The sequence below is a fragment of the Anomaloglossus baeobatrachus genome, chromosome 12, assembly GCF_048569485.1.
Source record: "Anomaloglossus baeobatrachus isolate aAnoBae1 chromosome 12, aAnoBae1.hap1, whole genome shotgun sequence".
NCBI classification, from domain to species: Eukaryota; Metazoa; Chordata; class Amphibia; order Anura; family Aromobatidae; genus Anomaloglossus; species Anomaloglossus baeobatrachus.
Genome location: NC_134364.1, coordinates 68,657,940 through 68,675,294, shown reverse-complemented (window position 1 = coordinate 68,675,294; position 17,355 = coordinate 68,657,940). Strand labels below are relative to the sequence as shown.

Below are 17,355 nucleotides of genomic sequence, written 5' to 3'. Positions count from 1 at the left end.
ACAGTTGAAAACAGAAGTTTACGTACACTATCAAAAAAGATACATACACGTTTTTCTCGCTATCTGACATTAAATCAGAATAAACCTTTCCTGTTTTAAGTCAATTAGGAAACAAAATTATTTCTATTTACCAAATACCAGAATAATGAGAGAGAGAGAATGTTGTAAGACATTTTTATTACTTTCTGCAAAGTCAAAACTTTACATACACTAAGAGTACTATGCCTTTATACAATATGATAATGTCATGTCTTTGGAAGCTTCTGATAGGTTTAATGCTAGCATCTGAGTTAATTAGAGACACACCTGTGGATGTATTTTAATGCACACCTGAAACACACACTGCGTATTTCTGTAGCATCATGGGAAAGTCAAAATAAATCAGTCAAGATCTCAGGAAGAGAATTGTGGACTTGCCCAAGTCTGCTCATCCTTGGGTGCACTTTCCAGGTACCTGAAGGTAACTCGTTCATCTGTACAAACAGTTATATACAAGTACAAACATCATACCACTCAGGAAGGAGGCGGGTTCTGTGTACCAGAGATGAACGTGCTTTGGTCAGACATGTGCATATCATCCCAAGAACAAAAACAAAAGACCCTGTGAAGATGCTGGCGGAAGCTGGTAAGATTGTGTCATTATCCACAGTAAAACGAGTACTGTATCAATATGGGCTGAAAGGCCACTCTGCCAGGAAGAAGCCATTACTCCAAAAGAAACATAAAAAAGCCAGATTAATCTTTGCAGATGCACACAGGAACAAAGACCTTAGTTTTTGGAGACATGTTCTGTGGTCTGACGAAACTAAAATTGAACTGTTTAGCCATAATGACCATTGTTACATTTGGAGTCAAAAGGGAGAAGCTTTGAAACCTAAGAACACCATCCCAACTGTGAAAAAAGGGGGTGGCAGCATCATGTTGTGGGGTTGTTTTGCTGCAGGAGGGACTGGTGCACTTCACCAAATAGATGGTATCATGAGGAAAGAAGATTATGTGGCCAAACTGAAGCAACATCTCAAGACATCAGCCAGGAACTTAAAGCTTTGGCGGAAATGGGTCTTCCAAATGGACAATGACCTAAAGCTACTGCCAAACTGGTTACAAAGTGGCTTAAGGATAACAAAGTGAGTGTTTTGGAGCGGCCATGACAAAGCCCTGATCTCAATCCTATTGAAAATTTATGGGCAAAGCTGAAAAGGCCGCTGCAAGCAAGGAGACCTACAAACATGGCTCAGTTACACCAGTTGTGTCAGGAGGAATGGACACAAACACCTACCAACTATGGTGAGAAGCTTGTGGAAGGAGATCCAAAATGTTTCACCCAAGTCACACAGTGTAAGGGCAATGCTACCAAATACTAATGACATAGAGGGAAACTTTTGAGTTCGCAGAAAGTAATAAAAATGCCTTAAACCATTCTCTATCTCTCATTTTTCTGGCATTTGGCAAATATAAATAATTTTGGTTCCTAAATGACCTAAGACAAGAAAGGTTTATTCTGATTTCATGTCAGATAGTGAGAAAAACTTGCAGATGTATCTTTATAGAGAGCGGAGGGAAAAACTTTCAGATGTGTCTGTATAGAGAGCGGAGGGAAAAACTTTCAGATGTGTCTGTATAGAGAGCGGAGGGAAAAACCTGCAGATGTGTCTTTATAGAGAGCAAAGGGAAACGTCTGGTTTAAACTGTATATAAATCTAACAATAAAATGTAAAAATGCATCATGTGTGGATTTGGGACCATAAACATTACAATGTTCTTATAGGAATTTTACAGGGCATCAAAACTGATGGCCAGTCCTTCAAATGATTCTGTTAGTAACATCACGACCCTCATGACCCCAAAACTGCATATATGGACATTCAAGACTTTGAAAGCTAATTCCATCAACACTTTCATATGTTCTTATCTGTTGTTGGATTCTTCAGAAATTAATGTGTGGCGCCCTGGCCTAGCCAGGTCGTCACAGATAACACACAAACACCCCATCCCCACTAGACAGGGACACCAGCCAAACACAAAACCCTTGTTGCCTCCCTCCAGGGTCTGATGTCCACACCAGGTGGGGCGGAGCCAAGCGGTTGGCTCCACCCACCGAGGAGTTCAAAGGCCTGGAGGCGGGAAAAGAGACAGTTCAGTTGAGGAGGTTGAAGCGTGAGGAGTAAACACTGGGGTGTCTGGGTTTGTGGCCTAGGCACCAACAGCAAGGTTGGCAGACGGTGGTGGCCGTCTGCAGGATTGGTGAAGCAACGCGGAACCGTAGGACCGGGGTCGGGCGTTGGCCCGCCGGTACCTACCGGGGAGCGAAGTGAAGCCAGCACACACAGGCAGGGCCATTGGACCCCGACCAGGCTTGGAGTCGCCGTAAACAGTCAAATCCGAGTGTGACAGGAACCACAGGGGTTTCCTAACAGCCAAAGACCCGATTGAAGGCAACCGTCTGCACCGTGAGGGTATACAGCTACCGCCTAAGGCTAGAGACCCAAGGGCCAACGCCTGCGGGCAAACGGGCTCCTCCAGCACCCATACACCGGGGAGCGGACTACCGTTGGGGATCCATAGTAGTCAACAAAGTACATCAAGGTGCAGGGAAAGACAGCCGCCATCACCTGTCTGGGGAGGGACACTGCAGCCGGCTGCGGGACCCGTCCATCCATCCGTTTGGTTTACCGAGGACTTTGTGCATCTCTTGCTGAGTGAGCACACCCGTGCCATCCAGCACCGCGCCGCGCTGTCCCTGCAACCCTGCACCTCACCAATCCTGCCTCCACGTCACATCATCGGGCCCCGGGACCACCGACCCCTACCCACGGAGGGGGAAAACAACATCCCAGCTGCTCCTTACCATCGCTCCCGGGATCCCTGTCCCCAGCAGCGGTGGTGCCTATCTTCACCACAAACCGTGGGTGGCGCCATGGACTAAATCCCCAAATAAACCACCCCCTTTCAGTCACGGGCGAGGAGCGCTGCTCGAGTCCCCGGATCTGGCCCACCGCTCGATCCACCGAGCAGCAGCAGCAACCGCAGCAGCGCCGGACCCGAGCGTTAGCGAGACCGCAGGAGCGGCGGCGTCATCCCCGCCCGCGACAATTGCATATGCAAATTTGGTGTTAAGGGCTCTGGGCGTAACAGAGCACTTAAGTAGTCAATGCCTCCTGAGGGTGTATCACCCACCCAGCCTCAGCCTCTTAGAACTACAGCTACATCCACCAGTTGGGATTGCAAAAAGTGAGAACCTTTCCCAATTTGCAGTCCCTTTAAAGTTTTCTTACATATAACATTAATTAAACTTACATGAACGTTATGATTTCAAGATGATTTCAAGACCTTGTATGTATTTTGGAAGCACAACAATTCAGACATTAATTGTAACAAGGATCTGGCTGTCACGGGTATGTCACGCATGACAGACAGTCCGGTGGTGTCTTACTGTAGAAGGTCGCAGCATTTGGCTACACAAGCTGCTCTCTGACTTTCCCTTTTTCCTGCTTGGGGTTTATCCCTTTCTCTTTAGAACCCTGCGGATTTCCTCACCTTTTCAACTGTTAATCTTCAGCACTTTACTTTGTGTTTTTAAATACCCTCATTCCTCCTTACTTTGTGCTTGTGATAGGTCTAATACCCTTAACAAGTCTTCAGTGCAAGCAGTCGGCTTGTATTCATCTGGAGAAACTTTGTTGTTCCAGTTTCTCTCCCTGAGTCATCTGGAGATAAGTTGTTAATTCACTTTCCCCATTTGTTATCCCTGTGTGTCCTTTAGTGGCAAGTGGGGTTGACTAAGTTCTCATCCCATCCGTTCCTTACCTAGGGCCCAGATCAGGGTCAGCCAGGGACAGGTGTGAAACCTATTTAGGGTGGTGAGAGAAGCCAGGGCCAGTGGTAGGCTTGGTCAGGAGTCACCTTCTGCCACTGCCCTAGACACAGGGTTTCCCTTCCCTTTCACAGTTCGCTTGGTACTTCATTGTACCTAGCGTGATACTGGCATGTTCAATTTCAAAATATCCTGTCCTTTGTTTCCCAGTGTGGTAGTTTGATGCCTGAGATAACTTACAAGGTCGGCTTTAGGAAGGGACCATAAAAAAAGCAAAAAAATCAAGCATTACTTTTATTTTGCTCATTAATTAGGAGAAGGACCTAGACAGATGCCCACAAATAGGTATTTTCCTTCAGTCATTAAAGTAGTGTGATGTGCTGGAAAAAAACAATGGTGCAGATAGGATCTTATCCTATTACAGAATTGAGGTAATAGCGTGGAACTGTTCACCTTGGGGAGTTGTGATCACTCACAACCAGTATTGAGTATGTAGAACACGGCTGCTGCAGCCCTCGTGGAGGATCAGTTGTAAATATAGAAGAAAGGGTTCAAACCTGCGCTGGCGTGAAGAATCCAAAAGACTTGTAAAGTTGACCAGTGATTTATTCAACGCGTTTCGGAGAGTGTAGTCACCGTCACCAGGAAAATCACAGATGTACATCGTTTTGATGCAGACTACGCTCTCGAAAATGCGTTGAATAAATCACTGGTCAATTTTACAAGTCTTTTGGATTCTTCACAGCAGCGCGGGTTTTTAACCCTTTCTTCTACATTTAAAACTGTCCCTTCAGTCATTGGGAGCCAAGATAGGCAGCATCCGAGATGGATCCTAAACCAGTGTGTGTAGGTGTAAATTGAGGCTCTGATTCACTCCAATCTAACAGAAGGCGGCCAAACATTAGGCAGACATAAATTTTAAGTGAATGTCATCTGATCCTAGCACTATTAACATAATTGACCAACCATCTAAGGTTTATGGGGTTCCCAACTTTTTCCTGACAGCAAATGTCCAGGGAGAAAAAGGATGGGGCTGTTGGATTTAAACATGACCTATCATTTTGTTCTCAGGGTAGATAAGCAGCAAGATAAGAAGTGTTAGGCGGTGGACTTTCCCCTTTCAGAACACATGCAAACTGGGCTCAAACCCTAAGCAGATATACTGTATATGGGGGATTGGTAGGAAATAATTAGAGAAAGAGTATTTAACCAACAGCTACCTAAAGTGTATGGTTGGCTTAACTCACATGTGCCCAAACCTTACCAAACCATGACCAATGACCAATAGTTTTGCAGGATAATGAATAAATCATAACAAGTGTTTATTTTTTTAGGCTTATTTTTGTTTTTGTTCTAGAACTTTTTTCTTCAGAATTTTATATTTTGGGGGTAATCCCATAGGATTTCACAGTATTTATCATTTAACCTCATTCCATATTTCAGAGCACGGGAGCGGCCAGGGCAGGGTTCAGTTCTCCAAGTCACTTTTCTGACATCCTTGAAATTTAACCCTAACCTAGATACTATCTCACATATAGGTTGATAATGGCTGTGACCTTGCTGACAACATTATCAATATTTGCTGTGTGCAGTTACTCTAGTGATATCCAATAACATATTATCAATGTGCAGAACATCTTGTATTAGTTCAGAGGTTAAGGACTAATTCCCTGCCTCTCTTTCCCCTTGGGTTACTCCAGTGCATGTCTCAAACCTCTGTCTTGGTGCTGTCACGTCCCCACCGGAGTCTGCTCCTGTGACTTCTGCTTCGATCACGAAGTGGTGCCGTGTTTCCGCTGTGGATTGTGCTGGTGATAGGACAGGAGCTGGTACCAGTGGCTCTGGTGGGTGCAGGCTCTGCTCATCCACTAAGCTGGGTTTCCCTGGCACCTGCAGTACCACTGGCTGACTGTAGGTGGTGAGTGTCTTCCAGCTAAAGTTACCACCATTCAGCTACAGCCAATGGGAAGACACCACACCCTTCTAATTCCCCCTCCTGTCTCATGCTTACTGCCATAGATAGTTCAGAATTCCTGCTTTCTGGTTCCTGCTCTGTATATTGATTCCTGTGTTTTGACCCCTGCCTGTTCTCTGACTACCCTCCTGCCTACCATTTTTGTACCTCGCTACCCGATCCGGATTTGACCTCTGCCTTGTTTTCTGATTATGTCCTTGCCTGCCTGATTTTGTCCCTGTTTTGCATTTCCTGGTTTGACCCTACCTGACTACTACTCTCATTGGACTGCAGCCTTCCACAGGTAGTGATATCCAGGGCCCTGTGTAATTCCAAATCCCTGTATAGAGGTTAAAGGGTTTCAGCTTTCTTGGGGTCCTGCTTTGTGAGCGGCTTTCCTCTAGCCTGTCTGTGACAGCCAGTCTGAAGTCTGTCCTTCCAGGCAGGTGTTACAGGTGCCCTGGATCTCTGGCAAGAGCCATTTTAATCTATATTGGCTATAATATGTTGTCGATACAATTGGATATTGTGGTGGTGCAGGTGTAGCGCCCCTGAATATATCAGGGTGCTACAGGGAACTGCATCCTTTACCTAGGGTGCAGGGCCTACCCCCTATGGTTCCAGGTTCACCTCCAAATCCCAACCACACCTCACACCATGCATGTCAGACACACCAGTGGGTTGGTCTAGCTGGAATAGGGCCACCCACCTAGGGGTCAGGCAGACTGGTGGGAGGGATGGACAGTGAGTGAAGTGAGGGCCCTCAAAGAGTGAGGAGCCGGAGTGGTAGCTCCCGGGGAGCTAGACCGAGGTTGGGTCGCAGACGATGGTCCGGGACCAGAAGAGTCGGGAACCGGTTGCAGGGACGTTGGACAGGGCTGTAACGGACGTAGTCTTGGCAGACTGTCAGCACCAGAAAGTCCAATAACCGGACCGGTACCGAGCACGGCGGGGCACAGGACCCTAGGTAAGGAACCGATTCAACATCCTGATAATTAACCTGGGAGGGAGAGAACTTCCCTAAGAGCTCAGAGATTGAAGGCATCAGCACAACGCGGGGGATAGGGTTTTCCAAACAAAGCAACCCACTGAAACCCAAGTGCCAGCCATCAAGAGCACAGCTACACTACACATATTGAGCGGGGCCCTAACAGCTTCAAGCCAAGGGGCCACAACAGACCACAAATTGTGCACGGAGCCAGGCTCCGGATTACCAAGTGACGCCGGTGGGAGCGGATACCTGGATGGGCTCCCCGCATTGACAGTGGTACACAGAGACTTTGGTTTACCTGCAGTCTGTGCGTCTACTTTATAAACCTCATCCAACACCATGACTACCACAGTGACCTCCCTGATCCCTGCTCCTGCCTTCCCAAATCCACCAAAACCCCAGAGGCCTGGGCCTTAACTACCTACAGAGGGACTGACACCTTGCTGCTCCACACCATCTGCCCCGGTACTCCTTCCAGCAGCAGCGGTACTCCCATTACCGCAACCCGCAGGTGGCATCACGAACTTCTCCCCTGTAAATATCCCCTTTCACGGATCAGAGTGTTTTGCCGAACCCGGGTCCGGACCCCTCGAGCCACGACCATCCCAGATCTGAGCAGATCTGAGTGGGGCGGCACACAGGGAAATATACATAAGCTCCTTGCCCCACCACTCTCCGTCCTGCAGACCTACGGCTTGCAAGTCGTCAGTGTCATGGCACAGTTAATCTAATTATGTAAGTGCATTGCAGCCTTTGTGTGCATGAAGACTCAGTCACTTGGACTATATAATGTCTGATTTACACGTTGCAATAAATCATACAATCCGTCGTCGGGGTCAAGTTGTAAGTGACGCACATCCGGCATCGTTCGTGACGTATTTGCGTGTGACACCTACGTGCGATCAAGATTGAACGCAAATACGTTGATCGCATACACATCGTTTCTTTCTCTAGCATTGAACGTTTTGTTGTAGGATATTAGTCAATTGTAACGTGTGACACCCATCAAACGATTTTGCAAATACAACTTTTCACAGACACAGACATAAAGAACACACACACATCACACTCACACACAGACATATAGAATACACGTACAAAACAAACGAACATATAGAAAAAAAAACACGTGTGCTCCGCCGTATTTTTACCTTCCAGCCGAGGTAAGCACACAGCGGCGTGCCGGTAATCTCAGGCTGGGGAGGACGAGGGACAGGGTTAATGTCCCCCCCCTGCTGCAGCCGAGAATATCAGGCGCAGCTGTCCTGGGACAGTCGCATGCATTATGCGGCGGTCCCGGAGTGTCCCCGGCTCTTCCAGATGCCGTGATGCGGTGGCTATCCAGGTAATATAAGGAGTTAATGGCGGCGCATCGCCGCCACTAAGTCCGGGCTTGATCATGGCAGCGTCTATGTGACAGCTGACATGATCAACCCGTAAGTAAAGTGAATAAACACACACCGAAAAATCCTTTATTTTAAAAAAAACACAAAAAAGCCTCCTCTTTCACCCGTTTATTAACACCCCCGAAACACTGCTCCGGCGTAATCTACAGCTCCGGGGTAATCCACAGCTCCGGGGTAATCCACGTCTTGCTATGGTTGCATCCAGAAGCGAGTGACACACAGCGCTGAATGAATGCAGCCTCGCATTGAGCCTGCAGAGGTAATCACAGGGCATTTCCCACGGCCGGCAATGTGAACTCACATTACCGCTCGGGAGAAATGCAGCGTGTGCTCACAGCAGGGACTCTATCTATCTATCTATCTATCTATTCTATCTATATCTATTTATCTATTCTTGTATCTATCCTTCTATCTATTCTTCTATCTATATCGATCTATCTATCTATTCTTTGTCTATTTATCTATTTATCTATCTCAGAAGGAAATTACCTTTTTTTTTTTTTTTTCTATGTGCTTTATTGCATTGAATGCATTAAAGCACATGTACCAACCCGCACGCGGCAAAACCGCATGCACTTTTTGGGTGCGGTTTGCCGCGTTTTTTTTACCGCGGGTGCGGTAATCTTTCACACCCTGCGGAATTTTCTTAACAACATTCCGTTTTCCAAGTGTGCACAGGGCCATAAATGGCTTCCGGCAATGCCTTGAAACACTGCCATGAATCCTAAACATTATTAAAATCAAGCCATTACCTTGCAAGTTAGAAAAACAAGAATGACAAATCAACAAGAAAAATAAATAAATAAATATTAACGCACGTGCGATAGTTTTGTAGTGGGATGGAAGATTAATCTTGCATTGCAAGCCTTTAATAGTCAAGAAAACAACGCACATAGTTCTGGTTAATTTTATTAAACAAAAAAATAACGTAATTGTGTCAAATCAAGGTTGTAATATAAAACAAAAAAAAAGGGTGCACAATGCATACGTCACAGAACACATGATCGAAAAGATCGCACACAATATTGATCAATTTTAAAAAAGACTACTAACGCACGTGTGACAGCAAATAAACGACCTACGTGCGATCTCATTAGATCGCATATGCGACCTGGGCGTGTCACATCCCATACGAGATCGCACATGCAATTGCAACGTGTAAAGCAGGCTTAAGTATATAAACTTGGCTTAAGGTTTAAGGAAAAAGATCCTGTTGGCAAGTGATTGGCTCCAAAGTCACCTCCGAATAGGGGACCTTTGTGGCCAAATATTTTGTAGGAGCTCAGGTCCATCGGGGGATCCTCTATTGGACCGCTCTGATCTTTAGTTACCCTAAAGACATACTTTTTTTCTCTGTGCAGTTAAAGGGCTTTTCTTCTAACTTGATACCTACTTGCAGAAACAGGAGAAACAAATGCCAGACAAAATATAAGAAAATATCCTTTATTAAATTATAAATAAAAAAGGATCACAACACCAATAACACTTTTTATCAGTTATTATTGGGTTTTTTTTATTTATAATTTAATAAAGAATTTTTTTTGCATTATTGTCTGGCATTTCTTTCTTTTTTTTTTGTTTGCTAATAATTTGTTAATGAGTTAAAGACATTCTACTTTGCTGGCAATTGCCATACAGCAGACATGGGCAAAGTGCGATCCACAGACCACATCCAGTCCTCTGGTTGAAAACCAACGCTGAAAGCCATTCCTCACCCGCTGCCCGATATCGCCGATATCTACACCCTCAGGATGCAGTTACAAATACATACACTGGTGCAGGACGGATCGTTGGCTCTTCCTTCCACCAATCAGCGTGTGTGACTGAGACAGCAGAAAGTGATGACGTCACATCATCGCATGTGCTGTGCGGAGAGTTGGTGCACTGGAGACCAGGGCAGAGCGCCGGGGGAAAGGCAATGAGGTAAGTATGTGGTGTTTTTTTTACTTTGAGTGTGAGATGTTTGCCTTTATATAAGGAGCTATGTGGGTGCTCATACTGTATATAGGAGGTTATGTGAGGGATCATACTGTATATATGAGGCAATGTGGGGGCTCACACTGTATATAGGGAGCTATGTGAAGGCTCATTCTGTATATAGGCGGTTATGTGAAGACGATTTGGAGGTTCATACTATATATAGGTGACTATGGGGGTTCACACTGTCTATAGGGAGCTCTATGGGAACTTATACTGTATATTAGGGGCTATGTGGGGGGTCATGCTGTATATACGAGGCTATATGGGGGCTCATACTGTATATGGGGGCTATGTGAAAGCTCATACTGTACATAGGAGGCTAGTTGGGGGCTCATGTTATATATTGGGACTATGTGAGGGTTCATACTGTGTATAATGAGACTATTTGCAGTTTCATACTATATATAGGGAGATTGTGTGGGGGCTCATACTGTGTCTACGGAAGCTACTGAGCAGTGTGTGAGGCTCATGCTGTACAAAGAAGGGTTTTGGATGGATTCATAATGTATATAGGGGGCACATACTGTATGCATAGTCCTGTGTGGGACTCAAGCTGTCTAAAGAGGGGTTGTGGGTGGGTTCATAATGTACATAGGGGGAATATACTGCATGTAGGGGTCTGTATGGTGGTTCATGCTGTATAAAGGTGGCTCATGTTGTATATCGGGGGCTCTGTGTACTCATACTGTGTATAGTGGGCTGTGTGTGGGCTCATACAATATATAGGGGGTTGTCAACAGTGCTACTCAATATTAAGTTATACAATAAATTTTAAAGGGCCTCACTCTCCACCTTCGGACACATCAAACGTCAAGAGTAAGTTAGCGGCTAGCCGCAGCTCTGACTTCGGCCTAAGACGCATGAAAATCGGAGCGAGTGGAATGCGATAAAACATCGCATTCCACTCGGAGCAATTTTAGCCTGTGTGTCAGCACCCATGAGCGATTATTTTCTCAGCCCTAATTGGACTAAGAAAACAATCGCAGCATGCTGCAAGTGGAATGTGATCCTTGTTTCTCTCGCACCCATTCAAGTCTATGGGGCGAGAGAAATATCGCTCTGCACTCGCAGTACACCGGAGTACCATGAGTGCAGGGCGAGAATGGCCATAGCCGGCAACAGAGGAGAGAGGAAGAAAAATCCCTCCCCTCGTCAGAGCCAGCCCGCCCCTCCTCAGTGCCAGCCCACCCCCTGCAGCTGTGGTCCGATCGCATGATCGGACCTCAGTCGCAGTGACACTCGCATGACACTCGGCTCCCGCTGTGCTGCCAGCGTAAGCCGAGTGTTATGCGAGGATCGCAGTAGTCCCCCGGTGGCCCAGGTCTTCGTCTTGATGTTCGATTTGTCTGAAGAGGGGGAGAGTGAAGCCGGCGCTGATTGGATGCAGTGGTCGCAAGACATAACAACTTGACATGAACCCCGGGAGTACGAATGCTGACACCACTGGAACAGCAACAGCGACGAGTGTAAACGTTAGTTTATTGGGAAAGGGGGGGGGGAATACTCTGAGAAAGGGTTATCTGAGTAGTGGACCCAATTAATATAAAATAAAAATATACAGTTAGGTCCAGAAATATTTGGACAGTGACACAATTTTCGCGAGTTGGGCTCTGCATGCCATCACATTGGATTTGAAATGAAACCTCTACAACAGAATTCAAGTGCAGATTGTAACGTTTAATTTGAAGGTTTGAACAAAAATATCTGATAGAAATTGTAGGAATTGTACACATTTCTTTACAAACACTCCACATTTTAGGAGGTCAAAAGTAATTGGACAAATAAACCAAACCCAAAAAAAAATTTGTTATTTTCAATATTTTGTTGCGAATCCTTTGGAGGCAATCACTGCCTTAAGTCTGGAACCCATGGACATCACCAAACGCTGGGTTTCCTCCTTCTTAATGCTTTGCCAGGCCTTTACAGCCGCAGCCTTCAGGTCTTGCTTGTTTGTGGGTCTTTCCGTCTTAAGTCTGGATTTGAGCAAGTGAAATGCATGCTCAATTGGGTTAGGATATGGTGATTGACTTGGCCATTGCAGAATGTTCCACTTTTTTGCACTCATGAACTCCTGGGTAGTTTTGGCTGTATGCTTGGGGTCATTGTCCATCTGTACTATGAAGCGCCGTCCGATCAATTTTGCGGCATTTGGCTGAATCTGGGCTGAAAGTATATCCCGGTACACTTCAGAATTCATCCGGCTACTCTTGTCTGCTGTTATGTCATCAATAAACACAAGTGACCCAGTGCCATTGAAAGCCATGCATGCCCATGCCATCACGTTGCCTCCACCATGTTTTACAGAGGATGTGGTGTGCCTTGGATCATGTGCCGTTCCCTTTCTTCTCCAAACTTTTTTCTTCCCATCATTCTGGTACAGGTTGATCTTGGTCTCATCTGTCCATAGAATACTTTTCCAGAACTGAGCTGGCTTCATCAGGTGTTTTTCAGCAAATTTAACTCTGGCCTGTCTATTTTTGGAATTGATGAATGGTTTGCATCTAGATGTGAACCCTTTGTATTTACTTTGATGGAGTCTTCTCTTTACTGTTGACATAGAGACAGATACACCTACTTCACTGAGAGTGTTCTGGACTTCAGTTGATGTTGTGAACGGGTTCTTCTTCACCAAAGAAAGTATGCGGCGATCATTCACCACTGTTGTCATCCGTGGACGCCCAGGCCTTTTTGAGTTCCCAAGCTCACCAGTCAATTCCTTTTTTCTCAGAATGTACCCGACTGTTGATTTTGCTACTCCAAGCATGTCTGCTATCTCTCTGATGGATTTTTTCTTTTTTTTCAGCCTCAGGATGTTCTGCTTCACCTCAATTGAGAGTTCCTTAGACCGCATGTTGTCTGGTCACAGCAACAGCTTCCAAATGCAAAACCACACACCTGTAATCAACCCCAGACCTTTTAACTACTTCATTGATTACAGGTTAACGAGGGAGACGCCTTCAGAGTTAATTGCAGCCCTTAGAGTCCCTTGTCCAATTACTTTTGGTCCCTTGAAAAAGAGGAGGCTATGCATTACAGAGCTATGATTCCTAAACCCTTTCTCCGATTTGGATGTGAAAACTCTCATATTGCAGCTGGGAGTGTGCACTTTCAGCCCATATTATATATATAATTGTATTTCTGAACATGTTTTTGTAAACAGCTAAAATAACAAAACTTGTGTCACTGTCCAAATATTTCTGGACCTAACTGTAACTAATATATTAATGTTGAGCAAAATTAATTCCCACCTCTTGGATAGGCACTCCAAAATAGTCAGTCTCTCATGTGGCCCCTTGGGAAAATAAATTGTCCACCCTGCCCTGTAGGATTATTAATACCACTTTGGACTAACATTGTCTTATATAAGGGGTTGCGTTCTGGAGAAGAGATCGATATGAGATGAAGATAAAAAGAGTTTCACATGAAAAATTGGAATTGGTTTTCCATAAGTGAATGAAAACTTTCCTTGGGGAGTAGGGTACACAATGTAATTTTTAGTACAGGACAGGACAGGGTAGGATAGAAAACGGAGGGACGAGAGAGAACTTTAAAGGCTCATCAATACCAAGGTCATTGACAAAAGGGTAATCCTAATTCAGCTAATTATTTGATACATAGAATAAAAATTTGGCAATAAAATACATACCACTCAAAGAAGGGGTCATAAATGATCTCATTATTATTCATCATCTTTATTAATGTGGGTGCGTGTCCCATGAAGAAACTGCAAATCAAATATAACAAAATATTTATATTATATCAATACAGGTAAAATATGACATATCACTATTAGAGTTGAGCGGATCGCTTATAATCCGGGTCCGGTGGATCATTGTCGGGTTGGCTCTGAAGTACGAGATCCGATCCGGAAACCTGCCAGGGGCGGAATCCAGGACGAGAGAGAGAGAGAGTGAGAGAGAGAGAAAACTACCCAGTAATTGCCTTTATCGACACTGAGCATCTATAAATAGACATGAGATATTGACACGGTCTATCAAGATGCTGATAAGGCAGCATGATTATTACACAGGTGCGCCTTAAGGTCCAGTCACACTAAGCAACTTACCAGCGATCCCAACAACGATAGGGATCGCTGGTAAGTTGCTAGGAGGTTGCTGGTGAGATGTCACACTGCGACGCTCCAGCGATCCCACCAGCAACCTGACCTGGCAGGGATCGCTGGAGCGTGGCTACACGAGTTGCTGGTGAGCTCACCAGCAACCAGTGACCAGCCCCCAGCGCCACGTGGAAGATGCTGCGCTTGGTAACTAAGGTAAATATCGGGTAACCAACCCGATATTTAGCTTGGTTACCAGCGCACGGAGCTACACGTGCAGAGAACAGGGAGCAGCGCACACTGAGCGCTGGCTCCTTGCTCTCCTAGTTACAGCACACATCGGGTTAATTACCCGATGTGTACTGCAGCTAAATGTGCAGAGAGCAGGGAGCAGCGCACAATGCTTAGCGCTGGCTCCCTGCTCTCCTAGCTACAGCACACATCGGGTTAATTAACCCGATGTGTCCTGCAGCTACATGTGCACAGAGCAGGAGCCGGCACTGACAGTGAGAGCGGCGGAGGCTGGTAACAAAGGTAAATATCGGGTAACCAAGGACAGGGCTTCTTGGTTACCCGATGTTTACCGTGGTTACCAGCCTCCGCAGAAGCCAGCTCCTGCTCCCTGCACATTTAGTTGTTGCTGTCTCGCTGTCACACACAGCGATCTGTGCTTCACAGCAGGACAGCAACAACTAAAAAATGGCCCAGGACATTCAGCAACAACCAACGACCTCACAGCAGGGGCCAGGTTGTTGCTGGATGTCACACACAGCAACATCGCTAGCAACGTCACAAAAGTTGTTCGTTAGCAGCGATGTTGCTAGCGATGTTGCTTAGTGTGACGGGGCCTTTAGGCTGGCCACAATAAAAGGCCACTCTAAAATTTTCAGTTTATCGCACAGCACAATGGTACAGATGTCGTACATTTTGAGGGAGCGTACAATCGGCATGGTGACTGCAGGAATGTCCACCAGAGCTGTTGCCTGTGAATTTAATGTTCGATTATCTACGATAAACTGTCTCCAAAGGCGTGTCAGAGAATTTGGCAGAACATCCAACCGGCCTCACAAACGCAGACCACGTGTAACTGCACCAGCCCATGACCTCATCATCCAGTATCTTCACCTCCAAGATTGTCTGAGACCGGCTACTCGGACAGCTGGCATAACCTAACCAAACCAAACATAACCAAAGAAATTCTGCACAAGCTGTCAGAAACCGTCTCCGGGAAGCTCATCTGCTGCTCGTCATCCTCATCGGGGGTCTCCACCTGACTGCAGTTCGTTGTCATAACACTTTTGAGTGGGCAAAGGCTCACATTCAATGGCGTCTGGCACGTTGGAGTGGTGTTCTTCTCTTCATGGATGAAATCCCAGTTTTTGCAAATGGTAGTCACACCAGATACTGACTGCTTTTGTGACCCTCCCATTACTGTAAAACTGCACATTTTAGAGTGGCCTTTTATTGTAGCCAGCCTAAGGCACACCTGTGCAATAATCATGCTGTCTAATCAGCATCTTTATATACCACACCTGTGAGGTGGATGGATTATTTCCGCAGAGAAGAAGCGATCACTAACACAGATGTAGACAAATTTCTGTACAATATTTGAGAGAAAAAATGCCTTGTGTGTCCATAGCGTTCAGCTAACGAAAAATGGAAGCAAAAACATTTATATTTTTGTTCAGTAAAGATGAGATTTTAACAAAAAAAACCAAAACTATTTTCTACTACTTCTTGGCTATTTCCACATAGCTCATGCCCTTTATGCTATTCTTTGCATAATTGTGTTTACTGCTGCCCTTAGCATGTTTTATCTCCCTAACACTTGCTCTTTTTACATATTTCTATCAATATCATATTTGCAGTCTATCATGTTTTGCACTTTTGCAGGAACTTTCCTGAGACTGTGTTTCGATTTGGCCCCCTGACCACTTTTCCTTATTATTTATACTGTATTCTCTACTACCATAGGCTGCATTTTTGCAGTTAGTCACTTGGTGTCTTTTCACTACAATTAATTATTGTGGGTTTTTTTCAGCATTTTCTCTTTTGAAGATCCACAATATAAATAACTGCGATCTACGTGCTTGATGACATTATGAATATACCGTGTTCTATTTGATATTCTTTTATTTGTTATTTATTTATTTTCTTCCAATAAATATTTATATTTTACTTGGCTGTTACACTCCTATTGTTTTGTAGGTTTTTCTAATTTTTGAGGAGGGCCCTTTATTAGTTTGGCCAGTTATAGGTACTTTTTTATAGTTACTTTTACGTTGCAGAAAACAGTTATAGGTACTTTTTTATAGGTACTTTTACGTTGCAGATAACAGTTATAGGTACTTTTTTTATAGGTACTTTTACATTGCAGAAAACGCCTGCCTAGAATGATCAATTCTTTACGTGAAATTCATCGTAGAGGGTAAAATCTGCATGAGAGGCACAGCAAAGTCCATAATTTAATAATTCATGACTCAGGTCTTTTACAAAATAAAACAAACTTTTCCCAACATATTAGCAATGTCTTCTGTAACGAGTCCTGCAATTGTATCGACAGGACATATTTCGATTCCTAATTAAAACACAATGTATGCTATAAAGCGCCATGGAATAAATGGCGCTATAATAATAAATAATAATAATAATAACAATAAAGTTGTACAACTTACCTTTCTCTGGGAGGTCCAGGGATGTGGTCATACTTCAAGTGGGTGTAGTATATGTATCCGCAGAACAGAAGGAATGCTACAAAAACTACTATAAGGAGCAGAAGAAGAGCCCCACTAAGGAGAAGCAAAGCTCCCATGTTCTGCCCAACGTTCTGCTCTGTTGTGCTGCAACTTGTTCTCCGCTGAGCATCAGAAGAGGACAGAGGTTGTCTATTATATATGGCTAGGTTGCAAACTATCAGCAAGACAACCCCTCCCCCAGAAGGATAAGGGGGTATTATGAATACAGGAACAGAGTTTATGGAAGAGCTGGGTGCCGGAAGGGGATCCTAGGGGCACTGCTAAGCTTCTGACAAGAGCATGTACAATGGAAACAATACGTCTGTAGAGTATGTAAGGGGTTAAACTTTATGTAGCTGATACCTGAAGAATGTTCAAGGCTGTTCTTCCCAGATAAGGAGGAGCTGACAGTATCAGT

At 44.9% G+C, this 17,355-nt stretch overlaps 1 protein-coding gene across 1 annotated transcript in view; it reads right to left on the bottom strand.

The window, feature by feature from the left end:
- The window catches only part of LOC142258227 (cholesterol 24-hydroxylase-like), a 63,341-nt gene extending 46,210 nt beyond the window's left edge, over positions 1-17,131 (bottom strand). The window contains exons 1-2 of the mRNA XM_075330737.1: positions 16,878-17,131; positions 13,792-13,869 (exon numbers count right to left, since the gene is read on the bottom strand). Coding sequence (XP_075186852.1) covers positions 13,792-13,869; positions 16,878-17,014 — 215 coding nt within the window. The 5' untranslated portion in view covers positions 17,015-17,131. The remainder of the gene's footprint in view (positions 1-13,791; positions 13,870-16,877) is intronic.
- Between the last annotated feature and the right edge of the window lie 224 nt (positions 17,132-17,355).